The sequence below is a fragment of the Kogia breviceps genome, chromosome 10 (assembly GCF_026419965.1).
Source record: "Kogia breviceps isolate mKogBre1 chromosome 10, mKogBre1 haplotype 1, whole genome shotgun sequence".
Taxonomy (NCBI): Eukaryota; Metazoa; Chordata; class Mammalia; order Artiodactyla; family Physeteridae; genus Kogia; species Kogia breviceps.
Window position 1 is genome coordinate 36738696 of NC_081319.1, and position 24900 is coordinate 36763595.

The following is a 24900-nucleotide window of genomic DNA, read 5'->3' on the forward strand; positions in this document are numbered from 1 at the left end:
TTTATGATAAAAACTCTCTAGAGAGTGGGCACAGAGGGAACCTACCTCAACATAATAAAGGCCATATATGACAAACCCACAGCCAACATCATTCTCAATGGTGAAAAACTGAAAGCATTTCCTCTAAGATCAGGAACAAGCCAAGGACGTCCACTCTTGCCACTTTTATTCAACACAGTTTTGGAATTTCTAGCCACAGCAATCAGAGAAGAAATAAAAGGAATCCGAATAGGAAAAGAAGAAGTAAAACTGCCACTGTTTGCAGATGACATGATACTATACATGGAGAATCCTAAAGACACTACCAGAAAACTACTAGAGCTCATCAGTGAATTTGCAGGATACAAAACTAATACACAGAAATCTCTTGCATTCCTATACACTAATAACAAAAGATCAGAAAGAGAAATTAAGGAAACACTCCCATTTACCATTGCAACAAAAAGAATAAAATACCTAGGAATAAACCTACCTAAGGAGGCAAAAGACCTGTACTCAGAAAACTATAAGATGCTGATGAAAGAAATCAAAGATGACACAAACAGATGGAGAGATGTACTATGTCAATATTGTCAAAATGACTGTACTACCCAAAGCAATCTATAGATTCAATGTGATCCCTATCAAATTACTAATGGCATTTTTCACAGAATTACAACAAAAAATTTCACAATTTGTATGGAAACACAAAAGATCCTGAATAGCCAAAGCAATGTTGAGAAGGAAAAACAGAGCTGGAGGCATCAGGCTCCCTGACTTCAGACTATACTACAAAGCTACAGTAATCAAAACAGTTTGGTACTGGCATAAAAACAGAAATATAGATCAATGGAACAGGGGAGAAAGCCCAAAGATAAACCCACACATCTATGGTCAACTAATCTATGACAAAGGAGGCAAGAATATACAATGGAGAAAAGACAGTCTCTTCAATAAGTGGCTCTGGGAAAACTGGACAGCTACATGTAAAAGAGTGAAATTAGAACACTCCCTAACACCATAAACAAAAATAAACTCAAAATGGATTAAAGACCTAAATGTAAGGCTGGATAGTATACAACTCTTAGAGGAAAATATAGGCAGCACTCAACAGGCACATGAAAAGATGCTCATCAGGGAAATGCAAACCAAAACCACAATGAGCTATCACCTCACATGTGTCAGGATGGCTATCATCAAAAAGAATGCAAATAATGTTGGCAAGGATATGGAGAAAAGGGAAGTCTTATATACTGTTGGTGGAAATATAACTTGGTGCAGCCACTGTGGAAAACAGTATGGAGGTTTCTCAAAAAACTAAAAATAGAACTACCATAGGACCCAGCAATTCCACTCCTGGGTATATACCCCAAAAAAACCAAAACACTAATTCAAAAAGATAGATGTGCCACAATGTTCATAGCAGCATTATTTACAATTGCCAAGATATGAAAGCAACCTAAGTGTCCATCAACAGATGACTGGATAAAGATGTGGTACCTATGTACAATGGAATACCACTCAGCCATAAAAATAATGAAATTTTGCCATTTGAAACAACAAGGATGGACTTGGAAGGTATTATGATAAGTGAAATAAGTCAAACAAATATTGTATGATATCACTTTTATATGGAATCTAAAAAATAAAACAAACTGGTGACTATAACAAAGAAGATATAGAGAACTAGTGTTTATCAATGGGGAGAGGGAAGGAAGGATGAGCAAGATAGGGGTACAGGATTAAGAAGTATGAACTATTATGTATTAAAAAAAGCTACAAGGATATATTGTACAACACAGAGAATACAGTCAATATTTCATAATAACTATGACTGAATTATAACCTTTAAAAACCGAATCACTATATTGTACACCTGTAACATAATACTGTACATCAACTATACTTCAATTAAAGAAAAAACAAGCAAACTAAAATATATATACACACTGTATATGTATATATGTATTGTACATGTACATACATAGACATATTGTATATACATTGTATACATATATAAATATATGTATACATATATACATACAGTGCTGACATAAATCACAGCAATATCTTTTTTGATCCACCTCCTAGAGTAATGAAAATAAAAACAAAAATAAATGGGACCTAATTTAACTTAAAAGGTTTTGCACAGCAAAGGAAACCATAAACAAAATGAAAAGACAACCCACATGTGGAGAAAAGGGAGGGAACCCTCTTGCACTGTTGGTGGGAATGTAAATTGATCCAGCCACTATGGAGAACAGTATGGAGGTTCCTTAAAGAACTAAAAATAGAATTACCGTATGACCCAGCAATCCCACTACTGGGCATATACCCAGAGAAAACCATAATTCAAAAAGACACATGCACCCCAATGTTCAATGCAGCATTATTTGCAATAGCCACGTCATGGAAGCAACCTAAATGCCCATCGACAGACGAATGGATAAAGAAAATGTGGCACATATATAAAATGGAATATTACTCAGCCATAAAAAAGAACAAAATTGGGTCATTTGTAGAGACATAGATGGATCTAGAGACTGTCCTACAGGGTGAAGTCAGAAAGAGAAAAAAATATATCATATATTAATGCATATGTGTGGGACCTAGAAAAATGTTACAGATGAACCAGTTTGCAAGGCAGAAATAGAGACACACATGTAGAGAACAAATGTATGGACACCAAGGGGGGAAAGCAACAGGGGGTGGTGGTGGTGGTGGTGGGATGAACTGCGAGATTGGGATTGACGTATATACACTAATATATATAAAACAGATAACTAATAAGAACCTACAGAAATTAACACACCAGTGTAAAGCAATTATACTCCAATAAAGATGTTAGGGCTTCCTTGGTGGCGCAGTGGTTGAGAATCCGCCTGCCGATGCAGGGGACACGGGTTCATGCCCCGGTCCGGGAAGATCCCACATTCCACAGAGCGGCTGGGCCCGTGAGCCATGGCTGCTGAGCCTGTGTGTCCGGAGCCTGCGCTCCGCAACGGGAGAGGCCACAACAGTGAGAGGCCCACATACCACCAAAAAAAAAAAAAAAAAAAAAAAGATGTTAAAAAAAAAAAATGAAAAGACAACCCACAGAATGGAAGTATTTGCAAACGAAGCAACCAACAAGGGATTAATCTCCAAAATATACAAACAGTTCATGCAGCTCAATATCAAAAAAACCCCCAAACATCCCAGTCAAAAAATGAGTGGAAGATCTAAATAGACATTTCTCCAAAGAAGACATGTAGATGACCAAAAAGCACATGAAAAGATGCTCAACATCATTAATTATTAGAGAAATGCAAATCAAAACTACAGTGAGGTATCACCTCACACTGGTCAGAATGGCCATCATCAAAACATCTACAAACAGTAAATGCTGGAGACGGTGTGGAGAAAAGGGAACCCTCTTGCACTGTTGGTGGGAATGTAAATCAGTACAACCATTATGGAGAATGGTATGGAGGTTCCTTAAAAAAATAAATATAGAGAACTACCATATGATCCAGCAATCCCACTCCTGGCCATATATCCAGAGAAAACCGTAATTCGAAAAGATACATGCACCCCAATGTTCACTGCAGCACCGTTTACAATAGCCAAGACATGGAAGCAACCTATATGTCCATCGACAGGTGAATGGATAAAGAAGATCTGGTACATATATACAATGGAATACTACTCAGCCATAAAAAAGAATGTAATAATGTCATTTGCAGCAACATTGATGGACCTAGGAATTGTCATACTGAGTGAAGTTAGACAAAGACAAATATCATATAATGTCACTTACATGTGTAATCTAAAAAAAGTGGTACAAATAAACTTATTTACAAAACAAACAGAATTACAGATGTAGAAAACAAGCTTATGGTTACCAGGGGGAAGTGGAGGAGGAAAAAAATGGGAGATTGTGGTTTGTATGTGTACACTACTATATATAAAATAGATAACTAATAAGGACCTACTGTATAGCACAGGGAACTCTACTCAACACTCTGTAATGATCTATATGGGAAAAGACCTTAAAAGTAGTGGATATACGCATAACTGATTCACTTCGCTGTACACCTGAAACTAACACAACATTGTAAATCAACTATACTCCAATAAAAATTTAAAAAAATAAATTCAAGCGCCTCTTGGCCTCTACTGGCCCTGGTGAAAAAGGGTATGTAGAATGGGGTTGGGGAAACTCTTCTGTAAAGACAGTAAACACTTGAGGTTTTGGGGGCTACCCCACCCACATTGGTTTTTTTAAAACCGCTCCTTTAAGAATGGAACAATCATTTTTAGCTCACAGACTGTAAAAAACAGGCAGTGGACTAAATTGGCTTTGACCTGCTGACCCCTAGCGTAGGATAACATGTGTCAATGCAAAGTTTAGGGATTAGAACTTGGAAACAGACCAGAACCCATTTCAGCTGTGTTTATTTATTTAATGGAAGAAATAGTTCTATAGGACTTCTGCAAACAGACTTTTAAGAAAATCTTGGTTACTACTGGCCCACAGAGCATGTGCAAAAGGCCCAGAATGCCTCCCACGATAGCCTCTTCCTTACCTTGCACCGCCAACAGCTCCCGGCACGTCTCTTAAATCATCAGAAGGTGCCTGCCAGGAAAGGAACTGCAGTCAGCCCCCACCTGCCGCAGTCATGCCCTGGCATTCACCGGGTGCCAGGCCCCGAGCACTTCCTTATGGCCCAGCAGGAGGCTCCTTGCTATCCCCACACTCCACCCTAGGGTGGATCCTGGGGCCCAGAGAGGCAGAGAGACTCACTCAGTCATCCTGCCAGTGCACAGCAGAGCTAAGATTCCCAACTGTGTCGGTCTGACCCCAGCCCACACTCCCAATCCCTGGGCCAAAGCCTCTCGCCCTCCGCAAGCTCATCTTGTACCTCCGGGTCTGGCAACTGAATGTTCCCTGTGCCATCCCACAGGGTCCATGTGGACCATCTACCAACTTGGTACCAGGCCAGCAGAGGACGTGGTGAGCAGAGGCTGTGCAGTGCCTGGCAAGGCCCTCCCAATGGTCTCTGGGCAGCGGGGAAGACCTAGGGCTCAGGAGCCTCCTGCTGTGACCCTAGGGAGGGTGAAGGGAGAGTGCAGTGGAGTGTCGGGACAGAGCGAGGACTCTGCCCACTGCCCCAGTGCCACACGGCCGTGACACTGTGTTGGTGAAAAGAGACAGGGCTGCGCAGGCCCAGCTACCAAGCACACTCCCCACGCACACAGCAAACAAGCCCCTCGCACCACACCTGCTGTCCTCTTTCTTTCCAACACACAGGAAACAGCTCAGGGACCCTCAGGAGCAGCCACGGAAGAAGTAACAGAGTCACAGCGTTTCCTAGATTACCAGGGTGGGTGACGTGCAGAAACAGGCAAAATGGCCCAGGGGTGCCAGACAGCAGGGGGAGAAACTTCCTGATGGGTGTGGAGCCCAAACAAGCCCCCCTGACCAGGGCCTTCTGAACTTTCCCCAGGGAGTCTGCTCACATGCACTAAGGGTTATGCGGCTTTGCCCCCCAGGGTCCAGTAAGAGAAAACTGCCTATTCCCATCAGTCCAAAGAAAGAGACAGATAGATGACAGATGCTAACTGAACAGACCCTTAACCACAAAGCAGAGCCACACCAAGCACTGGCAGCATCTGCTACAACTCCAGCCAGGCCACCTCCTACTTCCAGACAGCTTCAGGCAGAAGAGCTGGCCGCAGAGGTAACCAACCCCCAGAAGCAGGAGGAGGATGTTACCTGTCCCGCAGGGATGGACTCCAAGGAATCAGAGCATCCCTGCGCAATGGGCCGGTCCTCAGGAGTCAGACTGTCGGTGGATGACAGGCTGCTGGCCAGGGCCTCTTCTTGCACAAACATGATTCCTGGAGAGACCAGGGGCAAGCGGGTGGGGCAGGTGGGGCAGGTGGGGCAGGGAGAGCAGCCATTCAACAAATGGGGTTGGGCCCTCGGGCTACTGGCATGGCTGGAGGCTAATCAGACCCCAAACCTAGCCACATGGATTATAGAAGAAAATGTTGAAACTGAAATCTTAAAATAACTATAAGAACAAATGACTGCCTTTCTAATCTCAGGTAGGGAGAGACTTTCTGAGCCTAAATCCAAAGGAAGAAACTGAGGTGTGACTGCATAAAAGCTAAACTTCTGTAAGTAAAAAACGAAACCTAAACGAAATGAGAAAAAAGTGCTCACGACATTTGTCAAAGGTTTGTATCTTTAATCTGTAAAACGCTCTTACAGATAACAAAAAATGGAGGGAGAAAATTAGAAATCCCATCAGGAGACTGCAAAGAATGAACAGACATTCCACAAAAGAACGGCCAACAGGCGTAACACAAGATATAAGTTCACTCTCCCGAGCCATCAAAGAAGGGAAAGTTTGGCCTCTCACTTTGGCAAAGGTCAGGCTGTTTGGCCTAACTGGCAGAGGCAGGCACTGGGGTGCAAGCTGCCCCACCCATTTGGAGAGCAGTTTAGCAATATGTCCACCAAGAGCCTTAAATGTGTTTGCTCCTAGAGCATCTTCATGGGGAAATGGTTCAAGTCCCCCTACCCGCCACCCCAGCATCCCTGTGGAGTTTTGCAGACACAGGGGCACAAGACCTCTCATCGGAAGGCCAGGCGTTCTTGCAGGCTCGGGTTTCCTCCAGGGCTGGCGAGGACAACCGATGCCCACGTTCCCACAGGACACATCCCACTGACCCTCCCCTGGGCCACCGCCCATGGACAGCACGCTCTGACTCACTTGGGCTGCTTCTGAAGCCTGCTGACGCTGTTGTATTATTATTACAGCTTGTCTGGCCCATTACTTCACTCCAGACATTTTCCAGACTGGTTGAGGGTACAATCTTTTTTAACTTTCTCCTAAATGCAGCTGATTAGATGAATGCTGGGCATTAACTCCAAGTTTTGCAGAAACCTGGAGGAGCCCACGGCTTGCCTCCATAGCCTGGCTTTACCACCAGTCACCATGGCCCAACAAAATGCCTCAGAGAACTCAGTACCCCAGAGGTCACAGGCCCTCGTCCAGCTGGCTGGGGTCAGGACAACTCACAATGGCTCAGGTCCTCTGCCCATGGGCTAGGCAGGCAGATGGGCCAAGCCCAGACACCCTCCAGGGCAAAGCAGCAGGGGCTGTGCACAGGCAGGAAGGGCAGCAGGCACACAGCCAGGCATGAAGCGTGCTGTACTCTCCTGGAATCCACCCCCTCCTCCTCCCTCACATGCTCAGATCCTACCATCCTTTGACATTCACCTCACATACAACTCCACTGCAAAGTCCTCTCTGCCCTAGACAGACTTCTGTCTTCCACAAATGACCCAAATCATTCTGCCCTGTTCTCCCTTGGGGGTACAGCTCATCTTCCCAAGAGGCTCCAAGCTCCTCAGGGGCACTGTCCTGGTCATCTTGACACCCTCCAAAAAGGACGCAGGCAGAAAGCCCTTACTGACACTTCTGATGGACCAGAAGCAGTACTAAGTGTTTCCGCAGCATTAGCTCATGCACGCCTCCCGTTATTTACCACAGCTCATCAAATCTAAGATGCGTAGATGTGGTGCCATCTTGGTCTCAGCAGGTGTCCACGGAAGGTTTTCACACAACTCCATCACGAATACCAGCTGGCTGACAGCGACTATGAGACGCCACTGACTGAAAGATGCATCTCAATTTCAGAGAAGTCACAAGGTGGAAATGTGTGCATCTTAGAATCGATGAAGTAGGGTAGAGAAAACAGAGCTTCGGGTGGCAACAAGTTGCTTGAGGGACCACAGCCAGAAAGCTGGGATGCAAACTCAGGTGACCCAGCCCAGGTGCCTGCTCCTAACCACTTCTCTACAGCCTCCTCTCAGGCCCTGGACCTGGATGAAGAATCAACTTGGTCATTCTGCACATCAGTCCCTATGGCCACAACCCTCCATGGCTCCAACAAGCTGGCTAACAGCTCCTAAGATTACCAGAGGCCTGGTGTTTACTGGACAGCGCCCCTCCAGGCAGACCCCCGGGGGCCCACTTCATTCACAAGTATGTTCACTTCTACAGAACTAGGCTGGGAACAAAGCTGCTCCCCTACCCAGGGAGAAATCCTCGCCCATGCAGGCAAAGTCCAATAGCACATGGCTGAACACAAACTTCTGCGGATTCCTCCACGTTAGCAAGAAAAAGAACATTTTCCTGTCACTACCCACCCAAGCCCTGTTTGGAACTGAGGAAATGTGGATAGGGACAGTCTTTATGCTTCCTTCCTGGACTGTGGTCTGTACAAACAAGTGGTCAGAAAGGGCCACTCAGAGAATGGGACAGGGGACATTAGAATGCTTAGACGGGGCCCAACCTTTGTTTTTCTCACCAAAAGGAAAGAGATGTGCACACAGAGACATCCACTGTAGTTTTATTTATAAGAGGTGCAGATCTGGAGACAACGTCTAAAGGTCCAGTAGCGGCAAGGGGGAAGACTACAGTGAGCCACTGCATGGCATGTCCCCAGGAGCAGGGGCAGAGAGGAAAGCGGCTGAGGCCGGGCCTGGCTGGTGCAGAGGCTTTGCCACCAAAGGGGGCGCTGCCCGCAGCTACGGCTGTAGGGGCAGACACCTCCCTCACCGCCTGCGGCTCACTCATTCCCCGACTCAACAAACGCTGACTGAGAACAGGCTGGGCCCTGGCCCCATAGCCTAGCCATGCAGTCCCCCCACAGGCACCCAGGGGCGGGGGGCCTGAGGAGGGCTCTGGCCCCTTGGCAGGAGACACGGTCAGGGAAGCATCTTCACAGTGATACAAACGCCCTCCCCTTTTACGTAAAAAAATAAAACCAAAATTTCTCAGTCAAGAGTGTTACAAAAGCAAAGGGATGACTGCTCCAGCACCAACGTCCCCATCCACTCTCTGGCTCACGTCCACGGCTGTGACCTCGGTGCGCTGCCCTGCGCAGGCTCTCTGACTCAACCCAGCACTTCTCCTTTCTTATCCAGCCTTCCCCTCTCGGCTGTGATGGCTGCAGGGTATTCTGGACCACAGCTTAATCTCCCTCTCACTCTCTGATGTCCATCACGGCCCATGTTTGGCTAGCATAAACAGTGCTACAGTTAAGCATCTCACCTTCCACTTCCCTGTTATCTTATCCCGCTAAGATAAAACCCCCACCAGCGGGGTTACCAGGTCAAGGGGTGAGAACGTTTTTCTGGCTCTTGAAACATAGGGTCAAACTGTTTTCCCCAAGACCTCACACCAAGTTCTCCGTCTCCAGGAGCCCGGGTGGGCGGCGTTCTTTCCTGTGTGTCCCGAGCCTCGGCTCCACTCGGGACGGCACACCCTCCCCTCTTCCGTGGGGGCCGGGCCAGCAGACACTCATGGGACCTGCTTCACTCACTCATCTCCGAGGATGCCTGGGTTCAGAGGTGAAAGCCCTTTGAAAACGCTAAGACAGTGGGTGGATCAAAGGGATTGGTCTTTCATGGGTTCACAGACAGCCCATCTTGGCCCCACCAACACAGCGTTTGGGGCTGGGTCATAACACCAGGGCCATGGCAATGAGGCACGCTCCCCAAGCAGGTATCAGAGTGCCCGACTTAGGGAAGTAACCAGGCCTGGGTTCCCATGAACAAGGACCCAGTCTGCCCCCACTGCCTGTGGGCCAGTGGGGTCTTTATGGGCCAGCAGCCAGTTCAAAGAGCACACCCCGTGGTACCCTAGAGGATCTGGATGCGTGTGTCAGAGCAATTGGGAGTCCTCACTAAGCAAACCTCAGCCAGGCACCCCCCAGCCATGCGCCACCCCGAGAGGGGCTGGGGTGGAGACAGCACCACGCCCTCCCTGCACCTGAACCTTGTAGGGAACAGGTGCCAGCATCTCTCCCCCAACGCCAGCCCAGCTGGGGACCCAGGCAGGGCACATGCAGCTCTGCCAGGAAGAAAGATACACACGTGATTACCTTGGTTGGAGAGGATGGGCTGGGGTAGGGAGGCAGAGGTGGGAGCCACGGTGGGAGGAGAGCTGCTGGACCTGACGCACGGAGCAGCAGAGAGCCTAGAATCCTCACTGACCTAAAGAGAAGTGCTCAGTCAGTCGGGGAGAGGAGACAGATCCAGAAGAAGAGAACAGAACCTGGCAGAGCCTGAGACGTGAGGAGCTCATGGCTCTCACAAACATCAGTGACAGGGAAAGAGATCTTAACTAACCCCTCAGCAACCCCATGCGGCAAGTCTTATCGCCACCTGTCTCACAGACGAGAACAGAGGGGGCGTGAAAGCCCAGGGTCATGCAGCCTGGGGGGCGAGGGGTGCAGCCAGGACTCCATGGCCCGGAGTGCTCCCTGGTCCAGTTCCACTGCAAGCCAGCTCCTTCCCCAGCTGGCTCCTCACCACCCCTCCTCCCACCTCCCACACAAAGACCCACCTTCTTCTCCGGGTTGCTTAATTTGGACTTGACCTCCTTGGCTTTCTGAATCGCTTTTAGCACTTCCACTGTGTCCAACTCCTTCTCTGTGGTCACTGTGTTGTCCAGACAGACCTACAGTGTCCAGAAAATGGCTATCAGCATAGGTGCTGGCAAGCATGGAGGGGGCAGAATGGCAGGGTCCCACCGAGGGGTGGGCCAGGCCCCGTGAGGACACAGGAGGCTGCAGAGGCTCCGCCTGTTGGGAAGTGAGCTCCTCACCACCCATGGAAGCAATCTGGGAGCTCCCTGGAGTGGCCCAGGGAGGTCCCACACTGCCTAGCCCAGTTCTGGAAGTCCCTCTCCAGGAAGGGAAGGCAGGGCTGCAGGGTCCACTGAGAAGGCCTCTGGGGTGTCTGGGAGAGGGGGGAAGGTGGTGCCTTGAAGTAAGCCTCCAATTACGGCGGAACTCAGATCTGCAAAGAGCAAGGGGAGGGCCTTCTGGGCTGGGGAACTGGGAGGGCAAAGGCACGGGAAGCAGGCAGAAGGGCAGGGACCCCACGTGCAAGTGCAGGAGGGAGCTGTGGGCCGGCAGGCAGTGGGGAGCAGCAGTGTGGTCAAATGAGGGAAGGTCCCAAGGGCCTGGGAGCGAGGGAGGGGAGGAGGTGACATCTTGTGAATGTTGTCTTGGTGACAGTGTGGAGAAAGGTGCACTTGGGGCTGAAAAGAGATGGAGGGGTTGGGGGGAGGATGCAAAAAGACTCCCAGGTATCTTCCAGCCTGGGATTTGGGGAGAGTGGAGGAAGCCTGCTTGAGGCTGAGGAAACAGGTAAACCTGGAGACGGACCGGTTGGGCTGGCGGGGCAGCAGGCGGCCACTTGGCAGACAGCAGATACTGGACTGGGTGACACTGGCCAAGGTGGGCAAACCCTTCAGATTTATGGTCAGACTTTATGGCCAGAGGTTGTCCAGGAAATATAATTATTTCAGATATCTTATTCCTGACCCTTATCTACAATAACCATCACTTTTTAACAGTTGAAGACAGTCCCTCCACACTCAGGCTGTGCTTATTGGTTCCTAGGGAGCACCCCTACCTGAAGCTCTGACAGAGGTAAGGGGAAGCCCACTGAGGAAGCAAGGCAGCCGGTGGCCCCCCAAGAGGAGATGCATGAGGGAAACTTTTCCTAGGGAGGCAGCGGACTTCCCAGATCTGAAAGGCCCCTCACGGTCAGGACGTCCTTCTGAAGCAGGCAAGTATACGTAAGCAGATGTCACCTCCAGCTGACCCCTCCCCGAGCAGCTTACCTCCGAGGCCCGCTCTCCAAACTGAGCCAGCACCTTGGTCCGGTAGTCAGGGATGATGCTCAGAGGGTTGTTCAGCAGAGCCACATGCTCCAGACACGGGAGGCTGCCGATGCTCCTGACCTCCTCCATCTGCAAGGCATTCCCATGTCCCTTCTTTAACACTTCAGCAAGGTGACCACACACTTGACAGTCAAAGAAAGGAAGCCCACTGTTCTTGCTAAAGTGATCAACGCCAAGGCACAGCCACTCCAGAACCCCAAGACCCTTCTGGGGCACGGCTCACCTGTTCGATTCTGTTGTCGCTGAGATCCAGGTTGACCAGGGAGTAGAGCTTGTGCAGGCCACTCAGACTCCCTAGAAGGTTGCCTGCCAGGTTCAGGGTCTTGATGTTCCCCAACTTGGTGTGAACCCCTTCCAAGAAGGAGAGCTTGTTGTAGGACAGGTCCAGGTGCACGAGGTTGTACAGGTGCTGTGGCAGCATTGAGAACAGAGTAAAGTGGTTAAGGTTAAGGCTCCAAAGAAAGGGGACTGACATTAAGGGTGTGATGGGCCTTCCAACCTAAAATGACCAGTTCCTCTGATAGTTATTCCAAAGGGAAATCCCTCTTCCCTGCACAGGTTACAGCCCAGCTGCATCCCCCGCAGGGGCAGCATGGCCCACAGGGTAGGCATGGGCTTTGAAAATGAGGCTGTCCGTCTTCACAATGGAGGCACATCACTTTCATCACACTCAATTTGTATTTACAAATCTTTTCTAATTTGGGGGAACTAGAGCAACAAATGCTCAGTGTACATCATTGGGACCCAAAGGGAAGGGCAGCAGCCCCTGACTTTACAAACCTCTGGTGCACCCAGACACCTTTCGAGTGCCCATGAGAGAAACCCCAGAGTACAGCCAAACTCCCAAGGCTGCATCTCAGGAGAACAGGACCTTGTGAGAAGCCTGCAGGCAATGATGGTCTCTAAAGACACAAATTACCTGCAGATTGTCCACGACCAGCACTCCATTGTGACTCAGGTCCAGGAACTCAATCTTTGGAATCAGTTTCTTGTGAAAGAAAAGATAACACATGACGTTACCTAGGAAGCTGGACCCCACGTGGCTCCTGGACATGGTGGACAGACAACCTGGGAGGCTTCCTCCTGACCACGGACTCCTGGGCTAGCCATCTGTGCAGGGCCCCTTACGTGACACCTCCCAGTGTCCACCCAGAAGCACGTCCTCAGGAACACATAACACAGGGACTCCAGTGCTGAGCATGACCCACTGTTTTTACGGAACACTTGGCTTGTAAAAATGACAAATGGCAAGGTTGCAGACAGAAGGAGGTGTGTCCTTCAACTCTACCCACACCCACTGAGAGGCACAAGTACAAGAATCACAGTCCTACTGCCCAAGTACCATCTGGATGTCACTCTTACATGGGCACACCTGGAACCTTTCTTTTTTTTTGGCTGTGCCACGCGGCATGCAGGATCTTAGTCCCTTGACCAGGGATCAAACCCGTGCTCCCTGGAGTGGAAGTGCAGAGTCTTAACCACTGGACCACCAGGGAAGTCCCTGGAACCTATAGACTGATTTTTCTGCTACAGTCCTTGGGAATAAATTTTACCACTTACTGTGTTTCTGTTCTATCAAATGTACATGCAATTAATACACTTCATTTGGTTCTAAGCACTCCTCACCTCGTTTAAATAACCCCATTTTTGAAATTAACTTAAAAATTGCAGGCAATGCACAGAGCACTGGGTACAGGTTTTCGGTGGTCCTTCTAGGAAAAGCCAGGTTAAATACCCAACCCCAGGGTCTGATCAGGCCATGGAGAGCGTACCACAGACTCATCGATCTCAGAGATGCTGTTGTGACTCAAGTCCAGAGCGGTCAGCACCTGCCACGTGGGGATGACGGCAGTCACAGTGCCCTCCAGTGCTGCGCCTGCTGGCTCCCACTCATCAAATTCTGAGGCTTCAGGAACGAGGACTTCCTGTGTAAGAACATCTGGTGAGCACCACACGTGGGCCCTCATGCAACACTGATTGGGAACACAGTCATTGCAAAATTTCAGGAAGGGCTGGAGCATATTTAGTATGTGGAAGTGAACTTGCATTAAAATGGGGCTTTTGGTTCATGCCTTGAAATGATTGTGAAATAACTGAAGAGTTCAGAAACATAACAGCCACTTGGAATATGTTCTGGCCCTACTTGAGCAAATGCTTTTCCAGCTCCCAAGAGCCTCATTATATGGTGATGCCTTTTCTGGCTTAAATCTCAGAGACTGAAGGTCAGAATTTGCAGTGTTCCCAGGCAACTGTGCTTTACAAGCTGGCACTGTGGTCCCCATGGTGGACAGTAAGCCCTTTAATCAGTACTTCACAAGGTAAAATCCAGCAGTCCTGAGACGGGAGCAGCACGGAGCACAGGGGCACCATCCAAGGGGAGGGAGGCAGGCAGGCCTCTTTGTTTCGATTTCTGATGCCCTTTGATAAGACCTCTCCTCCTTCAATGGATCATCTTGGGCTCCTTGAGCCAGGCAGCAGGAAGTGACTCCCAGAGAGGCAAGGCTGCCGGACACAAGCCTCCTCCTTTCAGCCAGTAGCCTCAAGACAAAGACTTTTCACCAAACCCAAATCTTGATCAGACACTCTAAGTTCTAAAAGTGCCACAATGTTTCTTTCTAGAAGAATTTTAACATTACTAAGATGCAACCCATAAAAGAGAGAAGAGATCTCTTACACTCTCAGTTTGCATATTTGTGTCACTCACATACAAACAGGGCCCAGCATACACAACTTGGTCTGTCTACTCAAGTCCACTGAGAACAAGATACGAACAAGTGCCACACCAAGGCTTTCTACGTTTAGAGAAACATTTCTATCAGTCTACCTAATAAATGTTCTGACACTCGCCGCTGCTAAACAATTTGGTTATTAAAAAACCAGTGGCTTTTTCCATGGGGAGGGGTTACCCAGTTCCTTAAAATCTCTCGTTTAACAGTGTTGATTTTGGACTGAAGCGTCCCAGGGACTGTCGAGCACTGGGAGGTCCCACATGAGTGTGCGGCTGCCCAGAGGAAAGTCTGGCTTCTGGTTCCTGACAGATGGCAGCAGAGTTCGCATGATCCTCTGTGGGGAGACCACAGTGCAGGATCCTGCCCCTCAGACAGCACCCTGGGTGGTAACAGCTTGCGCTTACCTTCATGGAAGTTGCTGAGAAGCGGACACTCATCGTGGCCAAGGTGGGCTTGGACGCGACCAGCCCCCGGATGCGCTTGGCATCACAATGACTTATCTGGAACAAGAACAGCTACGTCTCAGAAACGGCATCACTGCTCCACCAGAAGTCCCGGGAAGTGGGTGTTCATCACCCATACACAAAAGGAGTACAACCATCGGTGACCCCGAATCCTTCAAGGCAGGAGGTGACTTAAACCCTAAGTCTCTCCTTTCCCCAATTTTTAGTGCTAACTAAACATTCTCTTAAGTAGCTTATGAGACGATGAATCATGAACTCCATTTTCTCTGAAGGGCTGCTTGGGGCTTGGCAGCTGGACACAAAGTGAGGGCCAGGGACACCAGAGCTGGAGAGCCGATGACTTTACCGGCCTCACTTCACTAGCCTCAGCAGCCCTGCAGGATGAGGGAGGGGTACAGGCCAAAGCACCCTCCCTCAAGCCACCTGCCCAAGTGCTACACACCCCGCCCGGCGTAGCTTCAGCCTGTCCAGCCAGGCACTCCCCTCACTTCCCAGCCCCACTCACCGGTGCTGGTCAAGGCATAAATGCCCATCAAGGGAATGGCCCTCAAGGTCTCTGAGACAATTCCAGCACATTGCAGAGTCAGACTCAGCTGAACTCGGATCCCAGCTTCCCCATCGTTAACTGTGTGATCCTGGCCAAACTTCCTTACCTCCCTAAGCCTCAGTTTCCTCAACTGTAAAATGGGAATACAAGTGCCCACTTCACATGGTTGAGAAGATTCCATCAAGGAGTGAACATCAGACATGGGCACAGGGCTGAACACAAAAGTATTGATTTCTCATTGCTGAGATGAGAAATTTTTTATCATTCATTACTGAGTCCCCTCTCATTTATTTAAGAAGTGGTAACAAAATTGGTATTGTGAACCCAGGAGTTTAGCAGTGAGTAATGCAAAGTATTTCTTGTTAGGTGTAGGCATGCCAGAGAGCAGAGGACCCTCCAAACCCTCTGCTGATCTGCTTTGGGAGACAAAGACTTGGAACTGGCTCTGCCTGACCCACAGGATGGCTTCCCAGCACCTCAACTCGCACAATGAGGAAGCCCAGAAGCAGCTGCGCACTGGTGCTCCATCCTGTCCAAATGCTGCAGGGGTGGGGACGTGCAGACCAGCCAAGAGTAGCAGAAGCCCCTCTTTCTCCGCCTTCAGATGGGCCTGACTTACCTAAATGGAATCTGTCACATACTGAAAAGCAACAGTGTCTTAAAATTAAATCCAGACACCCAATATTGGGAACACTCCCTAGTCAAAGACAGGATGGTCAGAATGCAAGACCATCCTGCACAGGGCGCAGCCCTGCCTGCATTCCAGGGGCCCTGGGCCTTACCTCTACCTGATGAAGAGACTTGAATATTGACAGATCAAAAGGCAGGAGCTGCTCCTGAATGTTGCTGGTCCCAAAAGGTCCTTCTGTGCCAGAAACCTACAGCCAAATAAATGGCTTGAATTAGAGATGCTGCTGTAACAACCACTTCCCATCCATGTTCACAGGGCAGTGCTACAGCAACTACCAAACCGCACTCGAAGCTTCGCCTGGCTGTGAGAGGCAGGCTGGGCATGTACTCCCACTCACCACTTCCACGGTCAACAAAGCAGGCTAAAGCCGAGGTTTAAAGCGAGGGGCCATTGGTTCACGACTGCCCCCTGGCGCTCACAGCTGAAAGCACAGTGCCAAGATCACCAAATGCAGCCTTCCTTCCCTCAGGGCCCACGGGAGTCTCCACAGACACACACTGCCAGGCTAGGAGGTGCGTGTCCACGACTAAGTAGCTCTCCCCAACCAAGCTGCCCCATCTTTACCTTAAGGTACTTAAGGCGACAGGTGAAGTCCAGGATGTGCCCCAGGTCAGTCTTCGCATCCCCGCTGGCGCACGTGGGCTTTCCCTGCTGCAGCTGCTCAGTGACCGCGTACAGCTGCAGGGGCCTGATGGCAAAGACCTCGCCGGCCCCAAGGAGCTGTTCTCCTGCAACAGCCATAGCCCATGGGGTAAGCACTGAGCCCCAGCCCCATCCCCATTGTGCGGCCAGGGCACCAGCACACCTGGCCAACAGTGGACAAGCACTTGGCCAGCACCCATTAGATGCACCAAGTCAGGAAGAAGCCATGGTCCTGAGAATGCAGGAGCGGCCCCCCTCCTGAGCTGACTGCACGCAGGGGAGATCCAGGACACGTGATTACAAAGGAGGGAAGGGTCACGGGAATTTGCAGCTGGGGAACCTCCCTGAGGTGAGGATGAGTTAAAAATCTGAGGCACTGGGCCAGGAGAAAGCTGATGCAGGCAGCATTGTGGGCATCAGGCCCACGCTGCAACCTCCAAGATGCAGACGTCTTAAGGTTAGGTGAGGCCTAAGATGCCAGCACAGTACAGGGCCTGAGAGCAGGAGGGGGTTCTGAGCCAAGCCAGACAGACTGGCATTTGGTCCTCGTTTTGCTCCTTCCAACCATGTACTTTCCAACCATATTACCTGCCTTCAGGCAGGTAACTGGGCCTCTTATCCTCAATGTCCTTCTCTGGCTCTCCTAGGGGGAGGCAGTAAGATACAAACACAAGGCTAGACCACAAGCACTCTACATCTTAGCTACCGTTACTGTGCTCTCTGGCAGGCCCGCGACCCTAAGTCAGCTTCTGTTTGCCATCAGAATCTTTTTAGGTAAGGATAGACCCGGTGCAAAGGGCAGCATGCCACCCACCTTCCAGAACTCCACCATAAGGCCCTGGAATAGATCCTGAGCCTGGGATTAGCCCCCGACACAGGGACCCGGGGGGTCCTAAGGTGAAGAATACAGCTCCTCAGACCTGCAGAACAGGTAGGTGGGCAGGCCTGGCTGTGGACCAGGTCCAGGGATTTGGGCAACCCCAGGGAGGTGGGCCCTGGTTAGGACTCACTTGGCACAGAGCAACTGATGGAGTTCTGTGCCACCCAGGGCCCCTGGCTGCCTAACAGGGCTGGGCAAGTTGCACCCAGTATTTCAAGGACCCCTGGCCATATACCTTTTTCAAAGAGCTCCTCAGCCAGTGCTGCAGTGATGCCATTAATCTCCTGCAGAGAAAACAAAACCCAGTCAGGAAATCCACCTGCTCCCAGTCACTGGGACTTGCACATTCCCAGCTACCTACCCCCTCTGCTGTTGCAATGCCAGCTCTCCAAAAAGTAAAACAAAATGGAGAGAATAAACTAAAATGAATCAAGGAGCTCAGAAAGGTAAACAATATTTCCAGATAAAGGGACATTTGAAATGACTCCTCCAAAGGAGAACCGAATAGACTACCACTGACTCCAAGGCCACTCAGGCACTGGCTGAGAACACCAGGACCGGGAGGCTGCAAAGTTTGGCCATGTCAAGAGCTGGCTGGGAAGCCAGCAGCTCCCCAGAGTGGCCCTGGGAGATTCCCAGGAGACGCACGGTAGAGAGACAGTCCTGTTTCTTCTCAAAGAGAGGCTCCCATCACCCTGCTGGGAAAAAGGGCCTCCCAGAGCTAACCCTGCCTGAGAGGGACCATTTCCACTGACATTCATGTCCCACAGGTTATCTTAGGAAAGAGCAAGCGCCCGCTCTCTTCCTGTGCCCATCCCTTCAAGCCCTGCAACAGCACCACTCAGCCCAGGGTCATGAGAAAGAGGCATGAAAGGATATCCTTTTAGAGTGATGGGATAAAGGAGGCACGACAAGGACAAGCCTTCAGTCATAGTAAACAGCTAACATGCTGGGGTCCTAATTCACACCGGGCGGGCGATGGCCTGAGCACTCCCCACCCAGCGGTTTGCTCAGTCCTCCCAACGCCTTAGGCCAGGAGGCCTGTATTTTGAATCCTGTTTCACAGGTGAGCAAACTGAGATGGACAGGTGCTGTAGTTCTCAATTTTACATGGCTAGAAACTAGCAAAGCCCCACTCCCAAGCACTTGGTCTTGAATCCTCTCTGTTCACAACCAATTGCCTCAGCATTTCAGTGGTGTAGCCATGGCATTAGCAGGGCCCTGGGGCCCGCAGCCCCACATCCTGCAGGTAAGAACTGTAACTAATTGACAGATGGCAGCCAAACGGACTTTCATAAACAGGTCCAGATGGAGGCTGTACAATCGCCTTTGTAACTCACAGGAATACCTCTGACACCAGGACAAGCAATTCACGTGTTTACCAGACTCAAAAGGTACCAGGTTGCAGGAGACACGGTGTCCTTTTCCTGTTTTTCTCTCAGTTGCTCCTCTCTTCCTTACCTTTTATACATAAAGGATACTTTACATGTTGTTTATGTATTGCAAACAGCTTCTTCTTGTCTGTGTATGCCTTTTACCTACAGTCACCCTGTTTCTCCTGACACAGAGAGGTTTGTCAAGTTCATGTTTTTAAACCTGTGATTCTTTTCCTTTGTCATTTCTGGGACCTCTTGCCCTACCTCAAGATTATAAAACATTCCCCTAATTTCTTTTAGTATTTTAAGGTATTTGTTAAAAATAAAATGTGTTTATTTCATCTTCTTGAAATTCAATTTATATACAATGAGAATAACTTCCCCTTATTCTCACACATGAACAAAAAGCCAAAGGGAGAAAAATGAGCAAACACAGCTCCGGCATTAAGGGGCTCAGAGTCTAGCAAGACACAGGGTCAAATGTAAAATGGACACCAGAGGAGCAGAGCAGGCTCTCAGCAAGAGAGGCTCCAGCCAGTGAGAGGAGAGGGCATCAGTTCACTCCTAAGTTCAACTTCACTCTCTTGCAACAACTCAGTTACGTTTTCCTTGGCTGCTGTGAAGAACCGAAGATCAGTAAGACCTAGGAATGACCCAAAGGCTCATTTATCTACCTACACCTTTGAGAACAAAGCCCTGTCTTCAGATCAGCACCTCCCCATCCTGCCTGTAGTCAGAACACCTGGACACTCTTAAAAGATACAGATTCCTGAGCAGCTCCCAGAGGCCTGATCTGCACCCACCTCCAATCCCCAAGAGCAGCTGCCCAGCCTCTCCAGCCCCTTATTGACACTGGGCTCCTAGGAGGTCTCCCGTGGGAGAAGGGTTCCCTGTCCACCCTTAGTGCCCAACAACCCTCACCCTCAAAGTTACACTTCTCCAGGCAGCTGCTGTCAACACCAGTCCTGGAAGGAGATAGGGCTGGGATTTCCAGAAGACACAGAAAGCCGAGAGACAGTGAGAGCCAAGGGCTCATGCTAAGCAAAGAGCATGTTTCCATTTCTGAACAATCTAAAAAGCAGACTATGTAGCAATTTCTTTCCTGCCCTTGGGCCACAGGAAGTGCACCCTGTGGCAACAGTATCTACTTAGTTTGCAAGGCTGATCTTCTTCACCTTGGGAGACTCTTAATCAAAGAGGAACAAAGAAATGCCTCAGCCCTCAAATCTAGAGCACAGGTGTCTTCAGAGAAGCATGTTCTCTGCCTCCTCAGGGTGCTCTGGCTGAACTGTGGCCTTGTACGCAAAGGTGAGCAGCCCCTTGCAGAAGGAAATGGGGTGGGGGTGGGGGACAGTAGGCCCCAGTCTAAGCTCCTGTAGATTCTGCTCAGAGGTCACCTGTGGACCAGGTAACCCCGCCCACATCCCACCCAATCCTGCTGAAGGGACTTGAAGTGCTTCAGGATCCCACAAATGTCTGAACTGAAATGCATTAAAAAAAAAAAAAAAAAAAAAAAGACATTCTTTATACTTTAAATTTTTTTCAATTAAAAAAAAACCAGCTATGTTTAAAAACTATAATACCCACCTCCAAACGTGTTACAGACCAATCAATCAGCCACCTGCCAGGTCACGTGCTGGTTTGCAGCCTTGGGCAGCAGTGTGAGCTGCACACAAATGCACCATGGACTATTAGGCTACTGCTCGACGACTACCACTCTGAGCATGTTTGTGCATGCGGAACCCCACGACCCACTGCCCCCCAAAGCGCAGACCCTACTCAATGAATAACCCCAGTCCCGCCCGACAGTCCGGCCTGACACAGGCTGGAGCACAGTGTGTGTCAGTGGGACATTAACAGGAGACTCAATTACACATCACTGTGTGGTTTACACACACACACTAAGGGCTGAGAGTCCTTTTATAATTTATTTCACGCCTGTGAGGCATGCTAGCAGAAGTCAGGTATATTAGGTGCATAAAAATTCCTGATGGACAGATTCAAGCCTAAGCTTTGGCTGAGGAGAGTTCCAAGACTGTAACTAAGTTGCAAAGATATCTGTTATCACTTACAGCCTCTGTATTTTGCAACTAAAACAAATCACCAAAGGCTGCCTTTAAGATGGTAACAGTTCTATCCTATCTCCTGATTTCAAATTTCAAAAAGTGGCTTTGTTCTAGCCAACTAGTTTTAAAGTAAGAAAATGATATAAATACTACCGTTGACAAGAAGTGAGTGCCTTTCCTAACTAGGAGAGCTGGCACTGGCTGGGACCTGGTGAGCCCCTGCCACGGGCCCATCGCTCTTCTCGGTCCTTCACCTTCACCGCATGGTCTCCTGCAATCCTCAAGAGCCCGGAATCATTTCTCACAAGAGGAACTGGGACACAGGGGTTAAAATGACTGCCTTGGAATAAACTGTCAGGAAGCAGAAGGGCTGGGAGACAAACTCAACTCTGCCTGCCTGTCAGACATCCTGCCCCAAAGCAGTGTGTGCTGAAATTCTCCGTGGGATTCCACTTTACTGAATTTGAAGCCATCTGCTCTAGGGGCTCTGGGATGCGGTCTGTCCCTGAGGGTGCAGGAACACTAGGGCAGAGTTATCTGGAGGGAGAGAGCCCAGCAGTAGGCCAGGGCTGAGGTGTGCCCTCTCACTGCAACACAGGGCTGCATTGGCCTCTGGACACCCCATCTCAGTTGGCTGGGGAGAGAAGTGGTGCTTTCCTTCCTTGACATCAAAATTCACACTACCAACCTCACACCACACCCCAACCTCACAGCATGTACAAAAATTCACTCAAAATGGTTAAAAGACCTAAATACAAGAGCTAAAACTATAAAACTCTTAGAAGAAAAAAACAGTTGTAACTCTTTGTGACCTTGGATTAGGCAATAGTTTCTTAGATATGATACCAAAAACACAAGCGACCAGAGGGGAAAAATGGATAAACTTCATCAAAATCTAAAACTTTTGTGTTTCAAAGAATACTATCAGGAAAATGAAGACAAACCACACAATGAGAGGAAATATTTGCATAACATATTTCTGATAAGGGTCTAATATCCAGAATATGTAAAGAACTCCTACAACTCAACAACAAAAATAACCTAATTTTTTGAATTGCAAAGAATTTAAATACATTTCTCCAAATGAGATATGCAAATAACCAATAAACATATGAAAAGAAGCTCAATATTATTAGTTATTAGCCAAATGCAAATCAAAACCACCATGAGATACCACTTTACACCCATGAGGATGGCTACCAAAAAAGTGGACAGTAACAAGTGTTGGCAGGGGTGTGGGGACATAAGAACCTACACATTGCTGGTGGAAATGTAAAATGGTGCAGCCACTACGGAAAAAAATTTGCAGTTACCATATAACCCAACAATTCTACTCCTAGTATATACCCAAGGAAAATAAAAATATAGGTCTATACAAAAGCATATATGAATGTTCATAGCAGCCTTACTCACAAAAGCTAAAAAGTGGAAACCAGCGAAATGTCCATTAACTGATAAATGGACAAAATGTGGTGTCTCCAAGCAATAGAATATTACTCAGCCATAAAAGGACTGATGTACTGATTTATGCTACAATATGAATGGACCTTGAGAACACTACGCTAAGTGAAAGAAGCCAGTCACAAAGTCACATACTGTATGATTCCATTTATATGAAACATCCAGAATATGCAAATCCATACATTACTAAGTACAGTAGTGATTGCTGATGGGTACATGGTTTCTTTTTGGGGTGATCAATGTTCTGCAATTAGATAGTAGTGACAGATGCACAACTTTGTTAATATACTAAGAACCAGGGACTTGAACACTTTAAAAGAGTGAATTTTATGGTATGTGAATTATATCTCAAATTTTTAAATCCACACCTCGGCCAAACAGGGTTCCCTGCATCCACCCAGTCCACTGTCAGCCCCACAAGAGGTGGAGCACACTGGGAACAATTTCAGAGAGGACACTGATGGGGTAAAGGTTATCAGAAATACTCCCTAAGGGCTTCCAGCCTATAAAAAAGGCTGACAAATCTTTTGGACCCTGTTTGTTCAGTCATTTGAAGATCTAATCTAGTGATTCTCAATCAGGTACAATTTGCCCCTGAGGCAGTATTTGGCAACTAGTGGAGACATTTTTGGTTGTTACAACTTGGTGGGTGGGGGGAGGGGACGCTACTGGCATCTAGTGGGCAGAGGCCAGAGATGCTGCTCAACAAAGCACAGAGGAGCTGCCACAACAATCGTCCAGCCCAAAATGTCAACAGTGCCACAGCTGAGAAACCTTGATTCAGTTTAATGATGGGTCAATCACTTTTTAAAACCTTGGATTTATATAACCAAGTGGCCCTTTTGATAACAGTTATTTCAAATATGTTTGAACTGCTCCAAGCAGTAGAGCATGCCTCAAACCAGAACCACAGATGTGGGGCAGCTCCCAGGTCTATCTCAGGCAAACCTATCTCAAAAGAACAGTCCAGGCCTTTCCATGCTCAGAGGTATCCAGGAGACCTCCTCAAAGGCCCAGGTCTTAAGCAATGAATTATAATTTCAAAGGGCTGCTTATCAAGTTTTAAACCTAAATAGCCAAACAAAACTTTCTTGGGGCTTCCCTGGTGGCGCAGTGGTTGAGAGTCCGCCTGCCCCTGCAGGGAATGCGGGTTCGTGCCCGGGTCCGGGAGGATCCCACATGCCGCGGAGCGGCTGGGCCCGTGAGCCACGGCTGCTCTCCCTGCGTTTCCGGAGCCTGTGCTCCGCAACAGGAGAGGCCACAACGGTGAGAGGCCCGCGTACCGCAAGAAAAAAAAAAAAAAACACTTTGTTAAATTACAGCATTTCTTAAAATACTAACCAGTTAAGTTTATCTGAAAGACTCGCATAAGGAATGGACATTTCTTTTCACATAAGGAAAGAAAAAGAAAAAAAAAAAGGCTACAACAGGAAACTACTGCCAACCACATACATTACTGGTATATGCCAAACAAAATCCAAAGATATATATACATATATGTCTACCATCTATAAATGCCACCCTTTTTTCCACGTGGCCCCTCCAAGCCGAGAGGCCCATTGCTAGTGCTATCACCAAATTCCCAGGCTCTAACACTTCAAGAAAGGTTCAGCTGTCTTACTCTGAAAATACCTCAAGACAGTTACTGTTTAAATAAGTTTGGGCCTTTAAGACCACAACCCACAGGGCTTCCCTGGTGGCACAGTGGTTGAGAATCTGCCTGCCGATGCAGGGGACACGGATTCGTGCCCCGGTCCAGGAAGATCCCACATGCCGCGCAGCGGCTGGGCCTGTGAACCATGGCCGCTGAGCCTGCGTGTCCAGAGCGGGTGCTCCGCAACGGGAGAGGCCACAACAGTGAGAGGCCCGCCTGCGTACTGCAAAAAAAAAAAAAAAAAAAAAAAAAGACCACAACCCACAGATCCCTTCCTAAAAGGCAAGCCTGAAAAGGAAAAAGGAGTTTTATCCCCCATCTTCATCACAAAGAGAAAACAATTAAATGTAAATTATCCAAAAATCTATCACCCGAAGACTCCTAGTATTTTGATGTATAACCTTCTAGAATTTTCCTACACAAATATATTCATACAAGTTTTTTTTTTTTTTAATGAAAATGGGACCATACCCTAATACTGTTGTCTAGCCTCTTTTCATACAGTAATATATTTGTTTTCCAACAAATCCACAGTTACACCGTCATTTTTCTAGCAGCATAATATCTAATTACATGGTTGTACCCTTTAATTTTTTTTTTTTAAGTAGCCTTCTGTTGGGCTTTTGACTGTCTTCAACATCTCGTTATAATCCTG

At 48.4% G+C, this 24900-nt stretch overlaps 1 protein-coding gene across 5 annotated transcripts in view; it reads right to left on the minus strand.

The window, feature by feature from the left end:
• Nucleotides 1-24900, minus strand: part of NISCH (nischarin) — a 43580-nt gene that overhangs the window by 14695 nt on the left and 3985 nt on the right. For 4 of the 5 annotated variants that reach the window (XR_010842536.1, XM_067044011.1, XM_067044010.1 and 1 more), the window contains exons 4-15: nt 17924-17972; nt 16731-16894; nt 16258-16353; nt 14869-14964; nt 13508-13660; nt 12655-12723; nt 11959-12144; nt 11676-11804; nt 10389-10502; nt 9925-10036; nt 5738-5862; nt 4548-4597 (exon numbers count right to left, since the gene is read on the minus strand). Coding sequence is in view for 4 of the 5 variants with exons in the window: in XM_067044011.1 (XP_066900112.1) it covers nt 4548-4597; nt 5738-5862; nt 9925-10036; nt 10389-10502; nt 11676-11804; nt 11959-12144; nt 12655-12723; nt 13508-13660; nt 14869-14964; nt 16258-16353; nt 16731-16894; nt 17924-17972 (1343 nt within the window). In the remaining variant the exon portion in view is untranslated. Of the gene's footprint in view, nt 1-4547; nt 4598-5737; nt 5863-8372; nt 9380-9924; nt 10037-10388; nt 10503-11675; nt 11805-11958; nt 12145-12654; nt 12724-13507; nt 13661-14868; nt 14965-16257; nt 16354-16730; nt 16895-17923; nt 17973-24900 lie in introns of those variants that run through there. The other variant, XM_067044012.1, reaches the window with a different exon arrangement.